Source organism: Ranitomeya imitator, chromosome 6, assembly GCF_032444005.1.
Source record: "Ranitomeya imitator isolate aRanImi1 chromosome 6, aRanImi1.pri, whole genome shotgun sequence".
Classification (NCBI taxonomy): domain Eukaryota; kingdom Metazoa; phylum Chordata; class Amphibia; order Anura; family Dendrobatidae; genus Ranitomeya; species Ranitomeya imitator.
In genome coordinates this window covers 430,965,476-430,993,336 of record NC_091287.1, presented here as the reverse complement: position 1 = coordinate 430,993,336, position 27,861 = coordinate 430,965,476, and the positions used below count along the sequence as shown (strand labels likewise).

The following is a 27,861-nucleotide window of genomic DNA, read 5'->3' as shown; positions in this document are numbered from 1 at the left end:
CTACTGTTTAGGCACATCAGGGGCTCTCCAAACGCGACATGGCGTCCGATCTCAATTCCAGCCAATTCTACATTGAAAAAGTAAAACGGCACTCTTTCTCTTCCAAGCTCTGCGGTGCGCCCAAACAGTGGTTTACCCCCACATATTGGGTATCGACGTACTCAGGAGAAATTGCACAACAACTTTTGTGGTCTAATTTCTCCTGTTACCCTTGTGAAAATAAAAATTTGTGGGCAAAAAGATCATTTTTGTAGAAAAAATGCAATTTTTTTTTTTCACGGCTCTACGTTATAAACTTCTGTGAAGCACATGGGGGTTCAAAGTGCTCGCCACACATCTAGATAAGTTCCTTGGGGGGTCTAGTTTCCAAAATGGGGTCACTTGTGGGGGGTTACTACAGTTTAGGTACATCAGGGGCTCTGCAATCGCAACATAATGCCCACAGACCATTCTATCAAAGTCTGCATTCCAAAAAGGCGCTCCTTCCCTTCCGAGCTCTGCCGTGCGCCCAAACAGTGGTTTACCGCCACATATGGCGCATCAGCGTACTCGGGATAAATTGGACAACAACTATTGCAGTCCAATTTCTCCTGTTACCCTTGTGAAAATAAAAACTTGGGGGCTACAATATCTTTTTTGTGGAAAAAAAAATATTTTTTATTTTCACGACTCTGCATTCTAAACTTCTGTGAAGCACTTGGGCATTCAAAGTTCTCACCACACATCTAGATAAGTTCCTTGGGGGGTCTAGTTTCCAAAATGGGGTCACTTGTGGAGGGTTTCTACTGGTTAGGTACATCAGGGGCTCTGCAAACGCAACATAATACCCGCAGACCATTCTATCAAAGTCTGCATTCCAAAACGGAGCTCCTTCCTTCCGAGCTCTGCCGTGCGCCCAAACAGTGGTTTACCCCCACATATGGGGTACCAGCATACTCAGGACAAATTGGACAACAACTTTTGGGGTCCAGTTTCTCTTGTTACCCTTGTGAAAATAAAAATTTGGTGGCTAAAAAATCTTTTTTGTGGAAAAAAAAATATTTTTTATTTTCACGGCTCTGCATTATAAACTTCTGTGAAGCACTTGGGCATTCAAGGTTCTCACCACACATCTAGATAAGTTCCATGGGGGGTCTAGTTTCCAAAATGGGGTCACTTGTGGGGGATTTTTACTGTTTAGGCACATCAGGGGCTCTCCAAACGCGACATGGCGTCCGATCTCAATTCCAGACAATTCTACATTGAAAAAGTAAAACGGCACTCTTTCTCTTCCAAGCTCTGCGGTGCGCCCAAACAGTGGTTTACCCCCACATATTGGGTATCGACGTACTCAGGAGAAATTGCACAACAACTTTTGTGGTCTAATTTCTCCTGTTACCCTTGTGAAAATAAAAATTTGTGGGCAAAAAGATCATTTTTGTAGAAAAAATGCAATTTTTTTTTTTCACGGCTCTACGTTATAAACTTCTGTGAAGCACATGGGGGTTCAAAGTGCTCGCCACACATCTAGATAAGTTCCTTAAGGGGTCTAGTTTCCAAAATGGTGTCACTTGTGGGGGGTTTCCACTGTTTAGGCACATCAGGGGCTCTCTAAACGCGACATGGCGTCCAATCTCAATTCCAGCCAATTCTACATTGAAAAAGTAAAACGGCACTCCTTCTCTTCCAAGCTCTGCGGTGCGCCCTAACAGTTGTTTACCCCCACATATTGGGTATCAGCGTACTCAGGAGAAATTGCACAACAACTTTTGTGGTCTAATTTCTCCTGTTACCCTTGTGAAAATAAGAATTTGTGGGCAAAAAGATCATTTTTGTGTAAACAAAAGCGATTTTTTATTTTCACGGCTCTACGTTATAAACTTCTGTGAAGCACTTGGGGGTTCAAAGTGCTCACCACACATCTAGATAAGTTCCTTAAGGGGTCTAGTTTCCAAAATGGTGTCACTTGTGGGGAGTTTCCACTGTTTAGGTACATCAGGGGCTCTCTAAATGTGACATGGTGTCCGATCTCAATTCCAGCCAATTCTGCATTGAAAAAGTCAAACGGCGCTCCTTCACTTCTAAGTTCTGCGGTGCGCCCTAACAGTGGTTTACCCCCACATATGGGGTATTGGCGTATTCAGGAGAAATTGCATAACAAAATTTATGGTTACATTTCTGTTTTTACACTTGTGAAAAAAAAAAAATGGTTCTGAATTAAGATGTTTGCAAAAAAAAGTTAAATGTTCATTTTTTCCTTCCACATTGTTTCAGTTCCTGTGAAGCACGTAAAGGGTTAATAAACTTCTTGAATGTGGTTTTGAGAACCTTGAGGGGTGTAGTTTTTAGAATGGTGTCACACTTCATTATTTTCTATCATATAGACCCCTCAAAATGACTTCAAATGTGATGTGGTCCCTAAAAAAAAATGGTGTTGTAAAAATGAGAAATTGCTGGTCAACTTTTAACCCTTATAACTCCCTAACAAAAAAAAATTTTGTTTCCAAAATTGTGCTGATGTAAAGTAGACATGTGGGAAATGTTATTTATTAACTATTTTTTATGACATATCTCTCTGATTTAAGGGCATAAAAATACAAAGTTTGAAAACTGCAAAATTTTAAAAATTTTCGCCATATTTCCGTTTTTTTCATAAATAATCGCAAGTAATATCGAAGAAATGTTACCACTAACATGAAGTACAATATGTCACGAAAAAACAATCTCAGAATCAGCGGGATCCGTTGAAGCGTTCCAGAGTTATAACCTCATAAAGTGACAGTGGTCAGAATTGCAAAAATTGGCCTGGTCATTAAGTACCAAATTGGCTCTGTCACTAAGGGGTTAAACTTTCATTTATTTATTTTTTTTCATATTTTTAAAAAAAATTTGTTTACTTTTGCCATGCTTCAATAGCCTCCATGGGAGGCTAGAAGCTGGCATAGCCTGATCGGCTCTGCTACATCAGATTGCTCCTATGTAGCTGAATTACAGGCTTGCTCACAGCAAGCCGGTATGAACAAACATAGAGGTCTCAAGCAGACCTCAGGTTGTCATGCCGACGCATTGCTGACCCCCGATCATGTGACGGGGTCGGCGATGCGCGCATTTCCGGCCCGATGGCCGGAAGCGGTAGTTAAATGCTGCTGTCTGCGTTTGACAGCAGCATTTAACTAGTTAATAGTGGCGGGTGGATCGCGATTCCACTATTGTACAAAACAGCTGACATGTCATGACTTTGATGTGGGCTCAGCGCCGGAGTACTAGTACTAGTATGGCGCATATCGTGAAGGGGTTAATACAAGATGTAGCTGGGTCCCTATTTTTTGGCACTTCTTGCGTCCTTCATAAATTACACTGAAATTTCCAATTTTTTTACAAAAATAAAATTTTGGTTTACTTAAATTATAATTTTTTTTAACATCTTTTTCCTGTAAACTCCAATTTATTGACGATATTGAATGTTTTATGGTCAGACCTTTAAGCGGAATAAAAGTTTGTTCTCAGCATCGATCTGAGAGTCAGAGATGCCTTCAGGGGTCTTCTCCATATTGTTCTTCTATTCAGCACTTTTTCCAGCCATTTCAACATTTTCACTGCCCACAGACCTCCTTGTGAGGTTTGCCAGAAAAATGCTCAGATTTTCCATTGTCTATCATTATACTCATTACTCATTAGAAATTGCTCGGTTCGAATAATGAGCATCTGAGCATTTTAGTGCTCGCTCATCTTTAATAACTAACAACGGAGCAAAATATCCTTTCTAAGAATCAAACCCATCGGTAACCTTGTATTCAAACTAAATTTCCACCAAGCCTCGCGTCTTTTAAAAGCAGCCTCTATGATTCTCCCTCTATTACTGTTGTATACCTGTTCGATGGCATAAACCATTATTCCTGATGAGTCACTATGATGTTTTTCGATTAAATGCTTTGCCGCTTGAAAGATTTTCTTTTGAGAACATTCATGGTTGTGTATATCATATGTATGCTCCCTAATTCAAAACTTTTTAGTTGGCAAGTGGTACAGCTAATAAATTTTAAGTCCCACTGGGAGAACTCCACGACATACATGACAAAATTTGATTGGCAGTTAATGAAAGTCTTAATAGGGAACTCAATTTTGTTCAAGGAATAAAAAAAACCTCTTACATTTGTTGGTATATCAACAGATATTACAGATTTGATGCCACATTTAACAAATCCAGTAATTAATAACCATTTTTTTCTACTGTCTAGCTTAGAGTTCTTTACTTCACTCTGCAAACATCTGTCCCAAGGAAGGTGACCCTTTTTTTTTATAACTGCCACTGATTTCTGTTTCCAATATGGAGACATTTTTGCAAAACAATTTTTTGATGGCAGCAAATTGAACACTGTGTGCAGTGCGCTCTCTGAGGGGGCCCACCCGTAGCTATGCTACCGTAGCTATGCTACTGTAACTGTAACGACATGAGCACAGCATGCCGATACAGTTACATTCTGCAGCAGAGCAGGGAGAATCTGTCTCCCTGCTCTGCGACCCGACCGCTCTAGGACCCCTGAGCAGGCGGGGGGCCTGGTGGCAGCAGTAGGCGCCCCAGCTGTCATCGCAGGTTCAGCTGTATTGGCTACATGCCGATACAGCTGACCGCATTAATGAGAGAAGGAGCACTACGCTCCTTCTCCCATCATCCCCCTCAGCGTCTGATGTCATCGACACCGACACTGACAGTGGACTCGATGACATCACTATACGGTGCCCGCAGTCCGGAGATGTGTGGGCCCTCAGAGCAGCAGAAGAACCAGGAAGAAGAGAGGTGAGTATTTATTTTTATGGGGGCTGCTTTCTACTTCAGAGTCTGCCTTTGGGGGGCTTCCTTATTCTACAAAGTCTGCCTATGGGGGGGCTGCTTTATCCTACAGAGGCTGCCTATGGGGGCTTCCTTATACTACAGAGTCTGCATATGGGTGCTGCCTTGTGCTATAGAGTCTGACTATGGGGGCTGCCTTGTGAGATAGGGGCTGCCTTGTGATATAGAGTCTGCCTATGGGACCTGCCTTATGTTATAGAGTTTGCCTATGGGGGCTGCCTTATGTTATAGAGTCTGCCTATGAGGGCTGCCTTATGCTATAAAGTGGTCCCCTTCCCGGATTATTAATATCACGCCCCAGCAGCAGGCTTTCCCTCTACTGGTTTTGAAAATTAAGCAATAGCCCACACATTTGTTAAAAAAAATATTTATTTAAAAAACACACAAAGAACTGATTATATAGCACATTGACATTTGTCCATCTATTTATCTATGTACCTTCTATCATGTTTCTCATCGCTATCTATATCTTTGAACATCTTTAATACCTAACACTCTTTATTTTCTATTCCGTATTTCATTCCATACTTGTCACACTGACAGCACACGGGCAAATGATATAACGCAAGGACACACGGATGTTACACGGATGTCACATACGCACATATGGATGGCACATTGACAGGGATCACATATCTCATAGAACTGTTTTTTCCAGTACAGGAATCACAAAAATGTGTGAAGTAGGCCTTAGGAAGAGCCTCGGGTCTAACACCATCTGACAATGCAGTTGTGAGATCCTGTCAGAAATGATAAACCTTACCCTAACAACAAAACAAAAATATAATAATCTATACTTTGTATTTAATATACAACCAAAAAGCAAGTCCCTACTTTTACTGAAGCTAACTGACTGTCACCACCTTTAATCTATCCACAATCTGTCACTCAGCTCAGCTCTCTTTTCATTCCTCAAATGACTTTCCCCTCTCTTTCAATCCTTCAACTGACTACAAAGTACGCAGATAATACATTTAAAATCCTAACTCTAACCTACAAAGCTCTTTCCACTTTATTTCCTCACTAATCTCTAGATACCTTGCCTGACACAACCTCTATCCTATATGTAACTTCATTCTTTCTACCACTGTAATCATTTCCACACACTCCACCAATTAGGATATGTTCACACAAACAGTAAACAGAAAAGTAAACACCACGTCCAAAAAATTGAAAACAAAGCAATCAAAAACTTAAATTGGCTTTTTCTAAGGAAAAAAATTTAGCTCAGGACAAAAACTAATTTTTTTTTAAAAAATTGCATGACAATAAACCATACTGACTCACAGAATAAATCATTTGATATATAATTTTACTGCACACTGAAGACTATAAAAAAGTAAACCCAAACAACAATATAATATTGTGCTTTTTTCCATTTAACCTGACCAATAATTTTTTCAGGTTTTAAAGATATTGTTTATCTGGAGTTAAAAAAAAGCATTAACTCAGTCTATAATATTGTAAAAAGAAGAGGATTTTCGGTACTTACCGCAAAGTCCCTTTCTAATTGTCTTCATTGGAGGACACAGGAAACCATGTGTGGAGGCTGTGTGACAGGGTCACTGGCACAGTGTATGAAGGGAGATATGTGTCATAGTTTTCCTCCAGCACGCTATGTGTTGAGAGGGTTAATTTATGTTACGGACTGGTTTTAGTCGACCTCCATAGAGCGGGTGGGAGGAGGTCCACAGTATCTTCACCTGTAGAGTTCTGCCAGGACCTGTGTGATGTCATAGTCATGTGGTCATCACATGGAGTATTAAAACCTGGCCATTAGAGTCAGTGGGTGTGGTGTGTTGAGAGAGGTGGAATTCCCAGGTAGCTCTAGGAGGAGCTAAGGATGCTGTGCGTGTTGCCTGCAGGGAAGCTTGCAGGACAAGAACTCTATTAAACGTTACTTTTTCTTTTGTTTTACCGTTGTGCCAGAAAGGCTCTGTTTTTCCTGAACCCTGCTGAAGTTTATGCTGTCCATAAGAAACTAGCAGGTGAACTACCACCAGTACAGTCCCTGGGTCTACCTGATAAAGCAGCTGAGTGAGTCAACCCCTCATAGCTGCTATCATCAGGAGGCTAAATAAACTTAAAGGGGTTGTCCACTGCTATGACAACCCTTTCTCAATCCCTATGTTTCCCCTCAGTAAAGTAATAACACCTATACTCACCTTCGGTGCTGCTAACAATTTAGCGGTGTTGCCATTGGCGCTGCCGGGGCTCACTTGACTTAATCATCATTGCAGCAAATCAGTACTGACTTCACTTTGCACTCCTTTGGACAAATCAGACATCCGTAGGAAATGAGAGATTGGCTGCAGGGATCGCATGACAGAACAATGTCATGTAAGCCCCGGGAGAGCAAGTGCCAACATCAGATGTGAGTATAGGTGTTATTGTTTTACTTGGTGGAGACATAGACTCAAAAGGGGTTGTCTGAGTAGTGGGCAACCCCTTAAATGGTGAAGTGCAGATGTTTATATCACTAATTTCCTGACATCCCAAACTAATACAGCAAAACAAATTCTGGTCTGAAATATTGAACTCATAGCGGAATCCATTTCCTGTATCTTCTATAATGAGGACATGATTCTTTCAATAACCATTATCCTGTACAAACCACACAAGAGAAAAAAGGGTTCTGGATCTTTTTAGCTCACCTTGTAGGAGGAATGTACATCTTGGTCTTTGCCTTTTTACTCTTTTTATATTATTTTGGTATTAATGAATTAACACATGCATGTTTAGAAATCTAAGGCTAAACTTACCATATTTATCTTTTTTGTCTCCAACTGCGTCCACTCTCCCATCTGGAGTAAGTCGTATAAATTTTCCTGTTGCTTTACAGTAGAACTGTAGGCAGGTCTCGTTCTGATACTTCCACCTCTCAGCAGTCCACTGAAAAGTTTACATAATAACATATGTTCCAAAACCTTATAGAACCAAAGATCTCGAGCATTCACATATCTGATTTACCATTTCGTTCTTCTTGACTTCAAGTTCATAACCTGTTGAAGTAACAATATTGTAGTGGTAAATACAATTCTCCTTAAGGCATTATGGACTATATAGTATTAGCTCCAGATCTGCAGGCTTACTGGCTGGGAAATCAGCTTCATCTGTGACAGACAGCCTTTTCACAATTTTCCCATCCTCCTCTCCTTCATCTAGCCACCTAGTAAGAAATTTAAAAATCATTGTCACTTGTCTCAACTTGGTTATCCAACTATAAATTATAAAAAAAGAAAAGAGTCAGCTGTGGACTAAAATAACAAGCAAACAATAACAAATAAAAAGGTAAAACGCCGCACTACTGGTATCATATAGAAACTATGGTCAAATATCATCATCAAAGAGTTGAAATTGTTATTTTTATTTTTTTTCCACATATAACTATAATAGTTTCCTTATATACACAGCTGATTCAAGCCAATGGTTTTCTATAGTTTGCATTTCCCAGATTAAACTGAGTTTAAGTTTAGAGTTACGGTATACATAAGGAATCTCAGCAGGGGCGGACATATCATTGGTGCCGCCTGAGAAGCTGTGGGCCCACCTCTACCTTCACAGTAAGTGGAATTGGGCATTATGATGAGCTATTGGATTGCAAGGGATCATATATTCTTTTTGTACGGGGACCTCTTCTGTCTGTGTCCACCACTGAATCCCAGGATATTCTTACACAGAAATATCTCATATTTATATTTCCACCTGAACCTGCATAGAAAAGAATGAAAACCCTAAGGCCATGTCTACAATGAGTGGCAATGTGGATGGGAGTTATAGAAGTCTCATGCCTGCTGTGCTTTTATTCTTATTCACTATAAACTGACCCGCGCGGAGCGTCTCAAACCCGCAACATGTCAAAGAACTGCAGTGCGAAGGCGCTGGTCCTCTCTGACCTTACCCACCATTTCCTTTCCCACCCATCAGACTGGACCGCCCCCATGTGAGTTTAATAAATCTTGTTTTTCTTATCTTTCAGGTTAGATCGGGGGCTTATCTACAGCATTATAGAATGCTGTAGATAAGCCCTGAAAGGCAGTGGCCGCATCTTATAGCAGCAAAACGAGGTGACAGATTCCCTTTAATAAGTGCAGAAAATGTGCAACATCAAAAGCTCAGTGGGAATGTAGCCTTAAGGTACCGTCACACATAACGATATCGTTAACGATATTGTTGCTTTTTGTGATGTAGCAACGATATCGTTAAGGAAATCGTTATGTGTGACAGCAACCAACGATCAGGCCCCTGCTGGGACATCGTTGGTCGCTGATGAAAGTCCAGAACTTTATTTTGTCGCTGGACTCACTGCTGACATCGCTGAATCGGCGTGTGTGACGCCGATCCAGCGATGTCTTCACTGGTAACCAGGGTAAACATCGGGTTACTAAGCGCAGGGCTGCGCTTAGTAACCCGATGTTTACCCTGGTTACCAGCGTAAACGTTAAAAAAACAAACACTACATACTTACCTTCAGCTGTCTGTCCCCGGCGCTGTGCTTCTCTGCACTCCTCCTGCATCCTGTGTCAGCGCCGGCCAGCCGGAAAGCAGAGCGGTGACGTCACCGCTCTGCTTTCCGGCAGACCGGCACTGACAGTGCAGAGGAAAGCAGAGTGCCGCAGGACAGACAGCTGAAGGTAAGTATGTAGTGTTTGTTTTTTTAACGTTTACGCTGGTAACCAGGGTAAACATCGGGTTACTAAGCGCGGCCCTGCGCTTAGTAACCCGATGTTTACCCTGGTTACCGGGAACCTCGGGATCGTTGGTCGCTGGAGAGCTGTCTGTGTGACAGCTCTCCAGCGACCAAACAGCGACGCTGCAGCGATCGGCATCGTTGTCGGTATCGCTGCAGCGTCGCTTAGTGTGACGGTACCCTAAGAGATATTTTTTCAGCTCCCGGGATATATGTAGGTGGTATGTGGGCAATCCGATCTAAGTGTCGGAGTGTCTTTCACTTTTGTACTAATCAAAGCAGACAGAAGTCATGTAGTGACAATAAAAGGAAAAACATACAAGATTGACAGACTTGAAAAGAATAGAGAGGAAGTAAAACAAAGATGAGAGACGAGAGAGCAAGAACATTTCTACGTATTCATCCATGGGAGTGATTGACAAGAATATAAAACTCAATCAATCCTAAATGGATGCACCTCTCTGTCTCAAAGGGATTGTTCAGTCTTTTCGCAAAAGTCTTCAGTCATTCTATGTGACTGCAGAGTTCTGAATCTTCACAGCATGTGAACTGCATGTTGTCAGGATTCTCCGGTCTGTGACAAGAATGGGTGGTCACGTAACTGCAAGTAAAAGAGTCACACACTTCCGCCTTGTTCAATACAAGTGAATTGAGATAGGCCAGGCAAGTCTAGTAGGCATGTGACTGCATGCTTGTAAATTTCATATGTTCGGTAACTTCACATCCTGTCTTGCCACACACACCAGAGAATCCTGACAGTGTGTGGTGCGCACACTGTTAGAATTCAAAAATCTGCTGTCACATAGAGTGACTGCAAACTTTTAGCAAAAGACCAAACAACTCCTTTAAGTATACCATTCAAAGTTCTGGAAAAGAAACTTCAATTCTGGTAAAGTGAAATAATCTGCAGACCAAAAGAATTGCAACATTTGTAATTATTATCATTTAATAATAGAATAATCTTGTTTTAGTATTCTTTTGGGTAGGGATGCTATTCCATTAGATAATATGTGGAATCAAGAGGAAAATATACATTTAGGGTACTTTTCAATTTCTACAATTGCTGTATTTATATCTGAATGTTAGCTGTGTTCTTGTATAAGTGGAATTTAAGTAGATTTAACTTTAAGTTTTTCAAATATTACAGTTTCAAATAAAAATACATTTCTCTTGATTTGATGAGAAATGTGGAACAGAAAATACAAGAATGCAAAATGATTACACTATTTTTCATGTCAACACTTTGAACAAATTATGTTGCATGCCTTGATATAAAGCCGCGCTGATTTACAGATAATTTCATAATGTTAAACTACGGAACAACAACCCTTAGATAGATTTCATTAGTCGCGCTCTCAGTCGTGTCGGCATGTGAAAGATTTTTGCATTTCAAATGTTCTGTTAATGAAAAGTTTACAAGCACGCTGCTGGTTTTATGCTGTTCATCATTGTATGCAAACCTCAGGAAATTTCTATAACCGTGATTAAGGTAAATGAAGACTTGTCCGAAAAGGTTGCTCAATGAAAGTAATAGAAATTAAAACTTTAGCAGATATGTTTTATTCCTGCTGACTTCAAAAAGGATGAGGTTTTGCAGCAGTTGAAACAGGAAATTAGACAAAATATGAAAATCAACTTCCCCAGAGCATTTCTCTATATTTATTTATTTTTAATTTATTTTACTCACTTACATAACACCAATAATTCTGCAGCACTTTATTACATTATCATTGCTGTCCCCATCAGTATATCTTTGGAATGTGGGAGGAAACCAGAGAACGTGGAGGAAACCCAGGCAAACACGGGGAGAACAAACAAGCTCCTTTCAGATGTTGTCTTTGGTGGGATTTCAATCCAGGAACGTAGCGCTGCAAAGTAACCTTGCTGCCCCTGTATCTATATGTCCCTGTCAAGGAAGAGCGACCTACACCTTGGGCTCATTGCCCACAAGCCCTCTCCCTAGCAAATATGAGAAAGTACACCTATTTTAATTTTTTCTACATCTACGGAAAATAGAAATAACTCTATTTAAAGGGAACCTGACAATGGATACATGCTGCCCGTTCCATGGATGGGCATGTACCGGACACTGACTCCTTGACTTCCGCCATGTATGTTTAACGTTGCGGCTTTTCCAGGAAAAACATAGTTTGATATCTAGACAGAGCCGTACAGGAGACTAATCAACCATGTGGGTCCCCGGAGGCTTCTTCTGCCTGCTCCCCTGGAGTGACTAGTCTCTCCCTGCATGTGTGTTTAGGGAGAGACTATCACTCAAGAGGAGCAGGTGAGGAGAAGCCACTGGGGATTAATCTCAGTCCCCAGCAGTTACTATACTATGCTGCGTTTCACAGTTAAACATGTATGACAGATCATAAAGCCAGCGCCTGACCCATCTTGTCTGTGGATCGGCAGCATGTATCCACTTTCAGGATACCTTTACAAACACAAGTCATATTAATATGCCAATTTGTAAACTAAACCTTGCTTGAAAAAAACCCCAATTGTTTACTGGAATCTATCATTGAATTTTCTATTCATCAATTTTTTCAATCAAAGGTGACTGAAATCTTGGTTGAACCCTCAAATGGAACAACAAGTGCAGATGTGAACGTAGTCCAAATGGCTTAAATAGAGAATAACAAAAAACATATAATGAAACACTATGAATAAATGTTACTATGTAACTATCTATGTTACTATTTATTAGGTTCTATGTTACTATTTATTAGGTTCTGTAGAAGGACGTAGATCTGGGTATTTATTATGATGGAATATAGGCTGAACTGGATGGACAAATGTCTTTTTTCGGCCTTACTAACTATGTTACTATTTAATAAAGAATGTATAATTGTAATTACAGTAGTATTCTTAATATATTCGGCTCATTATGAGCTGTGCAAATGACAAAAAATGAAATCTACACTACAAACTTGCAGAAGAATCGTATGTACCACTTGTGGATGTCTGCATTTTCATGGTTCAGTTTCCACTAATCCAGTAAATCAACTGTTTCAGAAACCCAAAGAACCAGAATCTTTTTCTTAGGAAAAACATAGCTGTTATCTAATTCTTTTAACAAAAACTAATTGCGATTTTTTTTCAGAGACAATGTTAAGAAAACGATTTTGGTGTCTTGGATTTCTGAAATACATGAAGGTTACACATTCTATGAGAAGGCGATCTGTGCTAAAATTAGCACCAATTTCAATCTTTAAGGCTACAATCCCATGGAACATACTTGTTGTGAACATTTAGCAGCTGAGGTTAATACTAATACGCGGAACAGTTTATACTGTTGTGGATATCATCGCGAAAAAGCTTCAATCCAAAGGGTGAAACTTGCACCTACATCAACAGCATAAATTGAGATGCTCCAGACCTCTAAGGGTGGTTTCACACTTGCGTTTTTGTCTGCAGCGTTTTTTTTTCAAAAAAACGCATGCGTTTTTTTTTCCTATCTTTAACATTGAAAACGCATGCGTTTTTTTGTGTACGCGTTTGGTCGCGTTTTTTGACGCATGCGTTTTTTTACTGCATGCGTTCATTTTCTGAAATGCTACTTGTAGTATTTTTAGAAGCGTTTTTTGGACCAAAAAAAAACGCATGCGTTTTCATGCGTTTTTTTTGGGTCAAAAAATACATTGGAGTCAATGGGGACGCATGCGTTTTTTGGTGCATGCGTTTTTTGCGGTAAAAAACGCATGCGTTTTTTTATTAAAAAACCAGAAAACACACTGATATGCCACCCCCCAGCATAAAGCTGATAAAGGGAACCTAACCCTACCCCTAACCCTACCCCTAACCCTAACCCTACCCCTAACCCTAAGGGATCCTAACCCTAATCCCTTTATGGTTAGGGTTAGGGGTAGGGTTAGGGTTAGGGGTAAGGTTAGGGTTAGGATCCCTTAGGGTTAGGGGTAGGGGTAGGGTTAGGGGTAGGTTAGGGTTAGGGGTAGGGTTAGGGTTAGGATCCCTTAGGGTTAGGGTTAGGGGTAGGGTTAGGGTTAGGGGTAGGGTTAGGATCCCTTAGGGTTAGGGTTAGGGGTAGGGTTAGGGGTAGGGTTAGGGTTAGGGTTAGGGGTAGGGTTAGGGTTAGGATCCCTTAGGGTTAGGGGTAGGGTTAGGGTTAGGGGTAGGGTTAGGGGTAGGGTTAGGGTTAGGGGTAGGGTTAGGGTTAGGATCCCTTAGGGTTAGGGTTAGGGGTAGGGTTAGGGTTAGGGTTAGGATCCCTTAGGGTTAGGGGTAGGGTTAGGGGTAGGATCCCTTTAGGGTTAGGGTTATGATCCCTACCCCTAACCCTACCCCTAACCCTAACCCTAACCCTAACTATTTCTGTTTATAGTGGGTTTTTTACTTTATTTTGATGATTGGCAGTTGTCACACATTTTTCTGCATGCGTTTAAAAAACGCAAACGCATGAAAAAACGCATGTAAACGCGGTAAAACGCCGCGTTTTTTTCACCACATGCAAAAACGCATGCGTCAAAAAAACGCAGCGTTTACACGCGTTTACATGCGTTTTTTCACCATGCGTTTTTTTGCGTTTTTTACCGCAAAAACGCACCCGAAAAAACGCCAATGTGAAACCAGCCTAACCGCGGCGTCTGTCAGTTTATGCTGCGGATATATTTCTTAGAATCCCATGCACATTGCTTACACTGTAAAAATGCAGCAGATTTTCCGCAAGCGAATATGCTGTGAATACTTAGCCTAAAAATGGTAAATCTGCCAGAAGAATGGTGGATAAAACTTTCTGCTGAAAATTCACAACCTCTTTTCTTGCCACTTTTCATTAGTGGTGAACTTTTAAATTCGATCTTACGCAAATATGGTTTTGATCCAAAATTTCTAATGGTCTTTATGACACAAACTGGAGCAAAAACTCAGTAAATTCTTAAACAAGGGCTTTTAAAGAGGCTGTAGTGAGAAAGACCAGAAGGGAAAAGGCCTCATCTCAAACTTTGGTGTCAATGTACAAAGTATATAGTCATTAATATAACTTTTTACAGAAAAAAGGTCAGAAATCAGAATTTTATTGACTGACCTGTTGCAGAGGAATGTATAGTCCTTATCTTTTACTTCATCGTGGACTACCACCTTCTCCAGGTACCAGCCATTCCCTAGAGTGATATATTGAACAAGACAATATAATAAACTTTGGACATTGTGATCATTCAGTAGAAAAAATGTTAAAATTATCATCATACATTGTCATACATCGTTTTCAGTAGAAAAAAATGTTAAAATTATCATCATACATCAACCCGTAGAAAAAAATGTTAAAATTATTATCATACATTGACCCGAGTAACGAGCACTCGAGCATTTTAGTGCTCGCTCATCACTAGACATAACCCATTAATATTCTTAATTTGCTTTTCTATAATGTATGTATTGAAACTTTAATATTGAGTATTTAGCACATTGTTTTATGTTTCTTGCCTGATTCAAGTCCATCATGACCTATGATTACTGTGTGTAAATCACCAAGATGAACAGCTTCCAGAAAGAAGGTATCAGTCTACAAAAATTAGCAAAAAAAAGTAAATATTTTAAAATGACAGAAATATATACTTATGATCCATATATAATGATCTACATCACTATAGAGATCTGAGTGATCATGGACAATATTCCGTTATGTAAAACTAAATTATTCTATATTATTGGATTATCATAATCATACTGCAGCCATGTATATAACAGAAATAACATACAAATATAAATATACAAAATATATAAAATATATATAAATATATAGTACATATAAAATATAAATATATAAAATATATAATATACACAAATATAAATACTAATAAAACACAGAAATAACAGAAGTAACAAGTAACAGACCACTGTTATTTGTATGTGGCATGAACTTACTTGTCCTTTAATAAATGGCGTTGGCTTGTTTGATTTGTACAGTTGTCTGGAGCCTGAGTCTCCATATTGCCCCTGCAGTGATATATACACATTGGCTTCTGTCCCAGAGTTCCACAGATCACCAGTCACCACCTCCATTTTGTAATTTGTCACTTCAATGAAAAATACAGAAATATATATACACATATTTAAAAATATAAGAATACGCATGAAAAATAACAAGGCACTAACTACTTCTGCTAAGGCAGGAGAGGACACAGACAGAAAAGTGCCCCCCTGTAGGAATACAATACATAGGTACTTTCGAGTCCAAAGCTCGTCATAATGCATAATTCCACCTGCCAGAATGTGTTCTGTGCCCCCTTAACTTTTTGGCCCCTCTGCACAGGTTACACCAATGATTGTCTGCCTCTGTACTAAGCAATGGTATCTTTTCGTAAAAAGTGAAGCAAAATCATTTTAAAAATATCTCCACTGAATAATTCTCCAACCATTGTCCTCCAAATTGTCATCTACGATGCAGGAGTCAAAGAAGGCTTAAAAATAGTTGATACATGAGCACAAATTACTATTGCAGTTCCACAACAACTACATTCAGGCCGGAGCCACACTAGAGAGGTATACGAACGAGAGTTATGCAAAAAAAAATTCCATAGCACTCGGACCAAAGTTAATGCTCCCATCATCCGTTTTTTTCTCGGCCATATTATATGTGCGAGTGAAATCGCAGCGTGCTGCGATTTGCACCGTATATATCGGCTGAGATTCGCCAATGCAAGTCTATGGGTGCGAGAAAAACTCACACACCACACGAACCATCAGTGTGACTTGCAAGAAATACGCACTGGTGTCCTTTGAAAAGCCAGCAATTCATTGCGGTATACAGTAAAATCACACTGACAGCTTACAGTAGAATATATAGAATAGAAATATACACATAGTTTAGGCGTATATATCTAGATGGTGGCCCGATTCTAATGCATCGGGTATTCTAGAATATGCATGTCCACGTAGTATATTGCTCAGCCCACATAGTATATTGCCCAGCCATGTAGTATATTGCCCAGTCACGTAGTATATTGCCCAGCCACGTAGTATATTGCCCAGCCACGTAGTATATTGCCCAGCTACATAGTATATTGCCCAGCTACGTAGTATATTGCCCAGCCACGTAGTATATTGCCCAGCTACGTAGTATATTGCCCAGCCATGTAGTATATTGCCCAGCCACGTAGTATATTGCCCAGCCACGTAGTATATTGCCCAGCCATGTAGTATATTGCCCCGCCACGTAGTATATTGCCCAGCCACATAGTATATTGCCCAGCCACGTAGTATACAGCACAGAGCATATTGCCCAGCCACATAGTATATTGCCCATTTACGTAGTATATTGCCCAGTTACGTAGTATATTGCCCAGCGACGTAGTATACAGCACAGAGACACGTAGTATATTGCCCAGCTACAAAGTATATTGCCCAGTCACATAGTATATTGCCCAGTCACGTAGTATATTGCCCAGCCACGTAGTATATTGCCCAGCCACGTAGTATACAGCACAGAGCACATAGCCCAGCTATGTAGTATATTGCCCAGTGACGTAGTTTATTGGCCAGTGACGTAGTATATTGCCCAGTGAGGTAGTATATTGCCCAGTGATGTAGTATATTGCCAAGTTACATAGTATATTGCCCAGTGACGTAGTATACAGCACAGAGCCATGTAGTATATTGAACAGCAACGTAGTATACAGCACAGAGCCACGTAGTATATTGCCCAGCTACGTAGTATATTGCCCAGCCACGTATGTCACAGGTTAAAAAATAAACATATACTCACCTTCGGATCCGAGGGTCCCTTGTAGTTCTGTCTCCAGCTTGCGGTCCCAGGGTGTGATGACGTCGCGGTCACATGACAGTGACGTCATGGCAGGTCCTTCTCGCGTAGGCACGCAAGACCTGTGATGACGTCGCAGTCACATGACGTGACATCATGGAAGGTCCTTGTCGCGTACCATCCTTAGCACTGGAACATCGCGAAGATCGGGAAAGGCGCCAGAGGGTGAGTATATGATGATTTTTTATTTTTTTTATTTTTTTTAACATTAGATCTTTTTACTATTAACGCTGCATAGGCAGCATCAATAGTAAAAACTTGGTCACACGGGGTTAATAGCGGCGGTAATGGAGTGAGTTACTGCGGCATAACGCGGTCCGTTACCTGTTGTGAATTCTGCTTTTGGGTTCCCTCCAGTGGTTGTAGGTGGGAATGCAGTTTTCCCTGAGTTGCAGTCCTGGCCAGGTGTATCTGCTGATTGCAGTTCTGACTGGGATATTTAGGTGTGCAGGATTCATTAGTCCTTGCCAGTTGTCCATGGTTCTGGGAGGTTTTGGATCTTTGTCTGGTTCCTCCTGCCTTGCTGCCAATTCAGCAAAGATAAGTGTCTGGTTTTTGTTTCTGTGGCACACATGCTGTGTGCTTAATAATTCTGTGCTATTCATTTGTTTTCTCTTGTCCAGCTTAGATTGTGTCAATGTTTTCTCAGTCTTGTTGGATTCTCTGGAGTTGCAGATATACGCTCTACATCTTTAGTTAGATGGTGGAATTTTTTGTATTTTCTGCTGTGGATATTTTTGGAAGGGTTTTAATACTGACCGCTTAGTATTCTGTCCTATCCTTTCCTATTTTAGCTAGAGTGGCCTCTTTTGCTAAATCCTGTTTCCTGCCTGCGTGTGTCTTTTCCTCTACTACTCACAGTCAATATTTGTGGGGGGCTGCCTATCCTTTGGGGTTCTGCTCTGAGGCAAGGTAGATTTCCTATTTCCATCTATAGGGGTATTTAGTCCTCCGGCTGTGTCGAGGTGTCTAGGATTTGTTAGGCTCACCCCACGGCTACTTCTAGTTGCGGTGTTAAGTTCAGGATTTGCGGTCAGTACAGGTTCCACCAACTCAGAGAAAGTTCCATGCGGCTCCAAGGTCACCGGATCATAACAGTACAACTGGCCTATAATGAGTTAAATGCATCTCAGCAGAAGGGAAGAAAGGTAGGGTTGAGCGACCTTTGCTTTTATAGGATCGGGTCGGGTTTCACAAAACCCGACTTTTTCAAAAGTCGGGTCGAGTGAAATCGGCCGATCCTATAAAAAAGTCGGGGTCGGCTGAAACGCGAAACCCAATGCAGTGCATTGGGTTTCCATGGTTCCCAGGGTCTGAAGGAGCGGAAACTCTCCTTCAGGCCCTGCGATCCATATTTTAGTGTAAAATAAAGAATTAAAATAAAAAATATCGCAATACTTACCCTCTGACGCGCCCTGGTACTAACCGGCAGCCTTTCTTCCTTAGAATCAGCCTTCCAAGACCTTCGGTGACGTCGCGGTGACGTCGCGGCTTGTGATTGGTCACGCGGCGGTCACATGGGCGGCCGCGCGACCAATCACAAGCCGCGACGTCACCGTGACGTCACCGAAGGTCCTTCCTAAGAATCAGCGCTTCCAGGACCTTCGGTGACGTCGCGGTGACGTCGCGGCTTGTGATTGGTCGCGCGGCCGCCCATGTGACCGCCGCGCGACCAATCACAAGCCGCGACGTCACCGCGACGTCACCGAAGGTCTTGGAAGGCTGATTCTAAGGAAGAAAGGCTGCCGGTTAGTACCAGGGCGCGTCAGAGGGTAAGTATTGCGATATTTTTTATTTTAATTCTTTATTTTACACTTAAATCTGAATTCCGATACCAATTCCCGATATCTTAAACATATCGGGAATCGGTATCGGAATTCCGATTCCAGATTCAAAAGATCGCCGACTTCATGGCCGACCCCACACTGGGGTCGGGTCGGGTTTCATGAAACCCGACTTTTGAAAAATTTCGACCCGTTTCGCTCAACCCTAAAGAAAGGTGTTGAGCCATTTTTTTTTCTCTGCACTCTGCTTTCTCTTCTCTTCCCTCTTTATCTCTGGGTGGCTGAGGAGTCTTGTGCTAGCATGGATATTCAGGAAACAGCTTCTCGTGTGGACCAGCTTGCTGCTAGGGTACAGGGTATTTCTGATTATATTGTTCAGACTCCTATTTTAGAGCCGAAGATTCCTACTCCTGATTTGTTTTTTGGTGATAGGTCCAAATTTTTGAGTTTTAAAAACAACTGTAAACTGTTTTTTGCTCTGAGACCTCGATCCTCTGGTGATTCCATTCAGCAGGTTAAAATCATCATCTCCCTGCTGCATGGCGATCCACAGGATTGGGCATTTTCCCTGGAATCTGGGAATCCGGCTTTGTTTAATGTAGACTCCTTTTTTCAGGCTTTTGGATTATTATATGATGAACCTAACTCTCTGGATCAAGCGGAGAAGACCTTGTTGGCCCTGTCTCAGGGTCAAGAGGCGGCAGAATTGTATTGTCAGAAATTTAGAAAATGGTCTGTGTTGACTAAATGGAATGATGATGCTTTGGCGGCAATTTTCAGAAAGGGTCTTTCTGAATTCGTTAAAGATGTTATGGTGGGGTTTCCCACGCCTTTCGGTCTGAGTGATTCTATGTCTCTGGCCATTCAGATTTACCAGTGCTTGCGAGAGCGCAGAACTTTGCACGCTGTGGCGTTGTCCTCAGAGCAAATTCCTGAGCCAATGCAGTGTGATAGGATTCTGTCTAGAACGGAACCCTGGCTAAAAACATCTGCCCCCAGCCACCCCAGAAAAGAGGCATCTGTAAGAAGCGCCAATTCTGGAACTTAGCCTCTCTCTTCCCACTGCCCTGTAGCACTGGCATATGGGGTAATAGGGAGTTAATATCACCTTTGTATTGTAAAGTGACATTAAGCTGGCTTAGTAATGGAGAGGTGTCAATAAGACACCTATCCATTACTAATCCTATAGTTTGTAAAGAGTTAAATAAACACTCATGCAGAATAAAGTCTTTTAATGAAATAAAACACTAAACACTGTTTGACTATTTTATTATTACTGGTATCCATGTGATGCCTTTGATCTCCTGTGATAAATGAAAAAATAACAAACCAACAATATACCCATAACTGTCCGGAGTACAGTCAGTCCCATGGCGTAATCCGTATCTGGAGTATATAATGTTTACAACCAGGAGTTGTGCTAATGTTACCGGCCTGGCTGTAAACTACTGGAGAATAAATGAAATGCTGGGAGTGGAGCTTCAGTAATTAGCGGTGACGTCACGGAAGCTGTGCTCCACCACAGCCTGAGTTCAGATAAACTCTTGAGCGTAGGAAAATCAGCTAGCATTGCTCCGGCAATGAGCCCGCACCTTTTACGACACATGACAGCTGATCTGATCAGCTGATATGTGCCCAGAACAGCTGCGGGTGGAATCGCGATTCACCCACAGCTGTCAACAAGTTAAGTGTCACTGTCAAATGCTGTTCAAATCACCCCCTTTTCACCCCATTCAAAATAAAACAATAAACAAATCAAATATACACATATTTAATATCACTGCATTCAGAATCACCCAATCTATCAATATAAAAAAAATAATAATCCAAACGGGAAATGACATAGCAAGAAAAAAAATCAAAACACTAGAATTACGTTTTTTTGGTCGCTGCAAGATTGCAATAAAATGCAATAACAGGCGATCATACACCAAAATGGTATCAATAAAAACGTCAGATCGGCACGCAAATAATAAGCCCTCACCCAGCCCCAGATGCCGAAAAATGGAGACACTACAGGTCTTGGAAAATGGCAACTTTTTTTTTTTTTTTTTACAAATTTTGGAATATTTTTTCACCACTTATAAAAAATAGCCTAGACATGTTTGGTATCTATGAACTCGCAATGACCTGGAAAATCATAATGGCTGGTCAGTTTTAGCATTTAGTGAACCTAGCAAAAAAGCCAAACAAAAAACATGTGTGGGATTGCACCTTTTTTGCAATTTCACAACACTTTGAATTTTTTTTCCCATTTTCTGTTACATGGCATGGTAAAACCAATGGTGTTGTTCAAAAGTACAACTTGTCCCACAAAAAACAAGCCCTCATGTAGCCATATTGACAGAAAAATAAAAAAGTTATCGCTTTGGGAAGAAAAGGAGCAAAAAATGAAAATGCAAAACCAAATATATCCCTGGTCGTTAATGGGTTAAACACATCCAATTGTGGAATTTATTTTTATTCAAAGATCTATTAATTAAAAAAAACTTTATTCACGGGAAAATATCTTTAAGGGTAAGTTCACACTGGGCGGTTTTCAGCGTTTTTTTTTCTGCAGCAAGACCTGGTTTTACTTGGGTTTTCTTGCATTTTTTGCGGCAGTTTTGGCATGCTAAATTTGTCCCTTGTGCATGCTGATAAAGTTTAGTGTTGAATAAAATAGTCCTATTCTGTTTAATCGGATTTCGGCACAAAAAAACATGATACCTGCTTTTTTGGTGCATTTTTCCAGCGTTTTTTCACCACTCATTCAAGTCAATGGGTGAAAAACGTTGAAACAAGTGACATGCTCTATGTCCAAAAAAATCATGCAAAGCACAAAATACTGATGACAAAAAAAAACAATGTGTGAGTGCAGCGCCGCAGGGTCCTGGTCGATGCAGTAATGTCATTCTTCCACCAGGGGGAGTGATGTTACGTCTGATAGCAATAAAGGAGATCACCTTACCAGGTATCACAAACCACACAACACACTTCACACTCCAGTCCACCAGGGGGAGCCATGCTCCTATCTAGCAGGACACTCCTCACAATTAGGTTAAACTGGTGGTCTGGATAGGAAGTTAGGCAGAAGCTGACTGGGCATTGACCCAGGCAGAATCTGACTGGGCTTCACCCAGGCTGCACCTGTCAGGCAGACAGGGGGAAGGAGGAACATCAAACAGCTGCAGACAGAGAGGCCCCTGACAGGGGGGAATCCTGTCAGAGGCCTAGATAGAGGGTTACGGAGCTGCGCCTGCCCCGACGTGTGGCAGCATCCTAAGAAAGGACACAAAGAGAATTGCATTGCTGAGAGTGAGAAACGAAGTAATAGCACAAGGAGAGGAATCCAAAGGGAGTTCTGCCCTGCAATAGGCTGCCTCCCTCTGAGGCGCAAAAGCCAGTAGCCAGAACACCGAGGGAGTAAGGAACTCCATGCTTTACTTCAGAGACTGGCAGGACAGTTAATTCCACGTTAGCTGCCCGACCTTACACCCAGGAGGCACGGTGGCAACTTGTGGGGGCTGGGGCGTCGTAGGGTCCCTGTAAAAAGCCTCAGGCCATCAGTCATACGAGTTTGTCCTATCCATACCATCTGGGGGACAGAGAGAAAGAGACAGAACACCTAGAACACCGACATCAGTTGTGAGGACCTCACCGAGAAGCTCAGCAGGGAGGTACTACAACACTCAGGCACTAGAGGAAGGCTACTGATTTCCACCTGGATAAGGGGACTCTGGAATTGCCTTCCGACTGGCTGGACTCTGCCTGCCCTGTGATCCGGTTTCTGGACTGTGGACGCTGAAGCCTTCAGTAAAGGTAAAGAGACTGTAACCTTGTGTCCTCGTTATTTACTGCGCCTCACACCATCCACCATTCACCATCTACACTCTGGGAAGCCCTGGGGATACACTTCATCTGTGGGAAGGTATACCATCTAGCTGCCATAACATCACCCCAGCGGACCCCTAAGCAGCGTCGGTCACCCTGACCGAATACCACAGGTGGCGTCATGAACATTATCCTATTAACTTTTGTCCTTTTATTGGACGCCCCTCAAAGGGCCACGGACCGGGTCAAGCCACCGTGATATCCCTGGCTAGAACCAAAGGGCCTGGCTCCGAGTACCCCACTGCCCTGACATTGGGGCGATCCATGTGCATGAGATTTCTGAAATCTCATTGGCTTTGCTGGTACTATAAAATACAGCTGAAAATCAGCAGAAAAAAACGCAGCAAAAATGCATAATGTGAACTCAGTCTAAATCCTCCTCTTGTACCTTATACCATATCTCATTCCTTTAAGGGATCAATCACACTAGCTCATAAAAAATGGGTCACATTCTCATCCAGAAGATTGGTGTGATTTTTTTCCTCATAAGAAAACGTGAGGGAAAACTGGTATAACCACTTATAAAACTGGTATCCTTTACTGTAGATCTGTCAGCTCATGAAGACATCTCTGATGCGTTTCCAGCATTTCAAAACACCCCTAGTCACAGAGATATTGTCAATACTATGTGAGAAACTATTTAAAACCATGATCAATGGATCAGGAATAATGATCCATAATATATTCCCTTTCATTATCATATGCCATATTCCATCGTATATACGTCATTGGTATAATACCATCTTGCCGTTTCGGAAATTCATTCCGTTCAGCTGTTCTATATTCATCCTAAGGATCCAATACATTTCTTCTAAGAACTTTTGCTAGTCTCCATCCCTTACTGGACAGGTAACCTTTTCAATCCCATAACAATTTAAACTCTTTAAATGTATGCATTTCTCTGAAATCTATTGTCAACCCCGAATAAGTGGTATTATTTATAATAATACATTTATTAATATGTTTAGATAATTTTTGATTTAATTCCCTAGTTTTGCATCCAATTATAACATAAATTACATGCTGTACGCTCCATGCAATAAATTATATGACTAGAATCACAGTTAATATATGTCCTTATGTCATACTAGATGGTGGCCCGATTCTAACGCATCGGGTATTCTAGAATATGCATGTCCACGTAGTATATTGCCCAGTCAAGTAGTATATTGCCCAGCCACGTAGTATATTGCCCAGCCACGTAGTATATTGCCCAGCCACGTAGAATATTGCCCAGCCACGTAGAATATTGACCAGCGACATACTATATTGCCCAGCCACGTACTATATTGCCCAGCCACGTACTATATTGGCCAGCCACGTACTATATTGCCCAGCCACATAGTATATTACCCAGTCACGTAGTATATTGCCTAGTCACGTAGTATATTACCCAGACACGTAGTATATTGCCCAGACACATAGTGTATTGCCCAGCGACAAAGTATGTTGCCCAGCCATGTAGTATATTGCCCAGCCACATAGTATATTGCCCAGTTACATAGTATATTGCACAGCAACGTAGTATACAGCAGAGCCACGTAGTATATTGCCCAGTCACGTAGTATATTGCCCAGCCACGTAGTATATTGCACAGCGACATAGTATACAGCACAGAGCCACGTAGTATACAGCACAGACACATAGTATATTGCCCAGTCACGTAGTATACAGCGCAGACACGTAGTATATTGCCCAGCTATGTAGTATATTGCCCAGGCACATATGTAACCGGTTACAAAATAAAAAAGAAACATATACTCACCATCTGAAGAGCCCGTTGTAGTTCCGGCGCTTGTGTGCGGTGCACCCGGCAACTTCCGGTCCAAGGATTGGTATGAGAGCAGGACCTGTGATGACGTCGCGGTCACATGACCATGACGTCATGGAAGGTCCTTCTCCCATAGCATCTTTGGAAGCGGAACCTGCCGCTTGCAGTGCCGAGGACAGGACACGACTGCCGAGGGTGAGAATAACGTTTTTTTTTATTATTATTATTTTTAACATTAGATCGTTTTACTATTGATGCTGCATACGCAGCATCAATAGTAAAAAGTTGGTCACACAGGGTAATAGCGGCGCAATCGGAGTGCGTTACACCACGGTCCGGTAACGCTGGCATTAACCCTGTGTGAGGGCTGACTGGAGGGGAGTATGGAGCGGGCACTGACTGACTGCGGGGAGGAAAGAGCGGCCATATTGCCACCGGACTGCGGGCGTCGCTGATTGGTCGTGGCAATGGTCGTGGGCGTTTTGCCACGACCAATCAGCGACTTGGATTCCACGACAGACAGAGGCCATGACCAATGAATATCTGTGACAGAAAGACAGACAGACAGAAAGACGGAAGCGACCTTGGACAATTATATAGTAGATTTCCTAACCTCTGGCAGGGCTATAGATTTCTTCTTTTTACTAAATGGACATACACTGCATTTTTTGCCGCAACTCCAATAACCTTTTTATGGCAGCCAGATGCCTTTTGTGCATTAAGATTCTGTATATAAACTAAGGAAAAGTATATTTCCCAAGGTATTACCTTTCCTAGCCATTTTTCTATACCCATCATCCAAAATTTTGCTTTATAAAGTGTCTTGATTACTGATGACTGAACTTGCTTGGGTAACGTGTCATCCGGTCATGCTCGGGTGCTATCCAACAGAGCAGCTCTTCCTCTTCCTCAGGTTTGCGGGATGCCCTGTCAATGGAGCATCAGTGCAGACGTCATGTTGATTGACAGCCAAGTTCCCACAGTTAGGCATCAGGGATCTGCCTGTCAGTCAACATGACATGTTCAGCCCTTCAGCAGAGCAGAGTGGAACAGGACCCTCTGCTCTGTCGACATGACGTCAGCAGAAGCCCTGACAGGAGAGATCTGTGACCGTTCCGTGCCAGCAGAGATCTGAGCGGGGCAGAAGAGGCAGGTAATTAGCAACTACCTGTCAGTTAGTTTTTAGGCCCATTGTAAGAAATTAACACAGTCCTGGATAACCCTTTTAATGTATTTGTATTTATGGTATTAGTAACTAATATGATGCCATAGACGATAGCTCTATTGATTCTTGTTTAAAGAAGGTTAGTGTCTGATGTACCAGCCTGTGACAGGATAACTCACGTCATTCTTGAAGAAGTAAAAATGCAGTTACCTGAGAGATTGGAATGACCCTCTTTTGGCACAGGAACCTCCCTGCAGATTTCCCCATCATCCTTGTCACGTGAAAGCCAGCGATTTACTTTGATGCAGAATTGTTCTTTTGAAAAAATATTTAACAGTTGCACCTGTTGTGTAAAATGCATTATCGAATCATGTTCATTTATTACAGTGTCCTTAGAGGGAGTCTGCGCCCATACTCCCATACTGTTTCATTTTTTATTATGCAAACATCCTCCCCATAAAACATTTCAACTAGGAGAATATAGGGTTTTCTCATGGAGCCCTTACAGGATTTTCCCACAAGACTGTCCATATGTAGTCTAAAGGTACCTTCACACTGAGCGACTTAACTACGATAACGATAGCGATCCGTGACGTTGCAGCGTCCTGGCTAGCGATATCGTTGTGTTTGACACGCAGCAGCGATCAGGATCCTGCTGTGAGATCGCTGGTCGGAGCTAGAAGGCCAGAACTTTATTTCGTCGCTGATCACCCGCTGACATCGCTGAATCGGCGTGTGTGACGCAGATTCAGCGATGTCTTCACTTGTAACTAGGGTAAAGTAAACATCGGGTTACTAAGCGCAGGGCCACGCTTAGTAACCCGATGTTTACCCTGGTTACCTAAAAAAAAAAAAACACTACATACTTACATTCCGGTGTCTGTCGCATCCCTCGCAGTCAGCTTCCCGCACTGACAGTGAGCGCCGGCTGTAAAGCACAGCGGTGACGTCACCGCTGTGCTCTGCTTTACGGCCGGCCAGCGCTCACAGTCAGTGCGGGAAGCTGACGGCGAGGGACGCGACAGACACCAGAATGCAAGTATGTAGTGTTTTTTTTTTTTAAGTAACCAGGGTAAATATCGGTTTACTAAGCGCGGCCCTGCGCTTAGTAACCCGATGTTTACCCTGGTGTTGTGAATTCTGTGGCCAAGCTCCCTCCTGTGGTCGTGAGTGGTACTTCGGCTGGTTCTGTCTATGAGCTTCCTTTGGTGGATGAGAGTGGTACTGCGGCTTCTGAGTTTCCTTCCTCAGGTGATGAGGTTAAGTCGTTAGGTGCTGCTCTATTTAACTCCACCTAGTGCTTTGATCCTGGCCTCCAGTCAATGTTCTAGTATTGGTCTTGCTTCCTCCTGGATCGTTCCTGTGGCCTGTCTATCCTGCATAAGCTAAGTTTTGCTTGTGTCATTTTTGTTTGCTATTTTTTCTGTCCAGCTTGCTATATTGGTTTTTCTTGTTTGCTGGAAGCTCTGGGACGAAGAGGGAGCACCTCCGTACCGTTAGTCGGTGCGGAGGGTCTTTTTGCCCCCTCTGCGTGGTAGTTTGTAGGGTTTTGTGTTGACCGCAAAGCTATCTTTCCTATCTTCGGTCTGTTCAGTAAGTTGAGCCTCACTTTGCTAAATCTATTTCATCTCTGCGTTTGTATTTTCATCTCAACTCACAGTCATTATATGTGGGGGGCTGCCTTTTCCTTTGGGGTATTTCTCTGAGGCAAGGTAGGCTTATTTTTCTTTCTTAGGGCTAGCTAGTTTCTCAGGCTGTGCTCGAGGCACATAGGACTGGTCAGGAGCGCTCCACGGCTACCTTTAGTGTGGTTGGATAGGATTAGGGATTGCGGTCAGCAGAGTTCCCACGTCTCAGAGCTCGTCCTATGTTTTTGGTAATTGTCAGGTCACTTTGTGTGCTCTGAACTTCAAGGTCCATTGTGGTTCTGAATTACCTGTTCATAACAGTACTGGAGGCCCAAA

General features: G+C 42.0%; 1 protein-coding gene across 1 annotated transcript in view; it reads right to left on the bottom strand.

The window, feature by feature from the left end:
* Window positions 1-27,861, bottom strand: part of RP1 (RP1 axonemal microtubule associated) — a 367,563-nt gene that overhangs the window by 233,686 nt on the left and 106,016 nt on the right. Inside the window, exons 6-12 of the mRNA XM_069732327.1 lie at window positions 26,108-26,240; window positions 15,408-15,559; window positions 14,967-15,045; window positions 14,569-14,644; window positions 7,924-8,000; window positions 7,802-7,833; window positions 7,594-7,723 (exon numbers count right to left, since the gene is read on the bottom strand). Of these exons, the coding sequence (XP_069588428.1) occupies window positions 7,594-7,723; window positions 7,802-7,833; window positions 7,924-8,000; window positions 14,569-14,644; window positions 14,967-15,045; window positions 15,408-15,559; window positions 26,108-26,240 (679 nt within the window). The remainder of the gene's footprint in view (window positions 1-7,593; window positions 7,724-7,801; window positions 7,834-7,923; window positions 8,001-14,568; window positions 14,645-14,966; window positions 15,046-15,407; window positions 15,560-26,107; window positions 26,241-27,861) is intronic.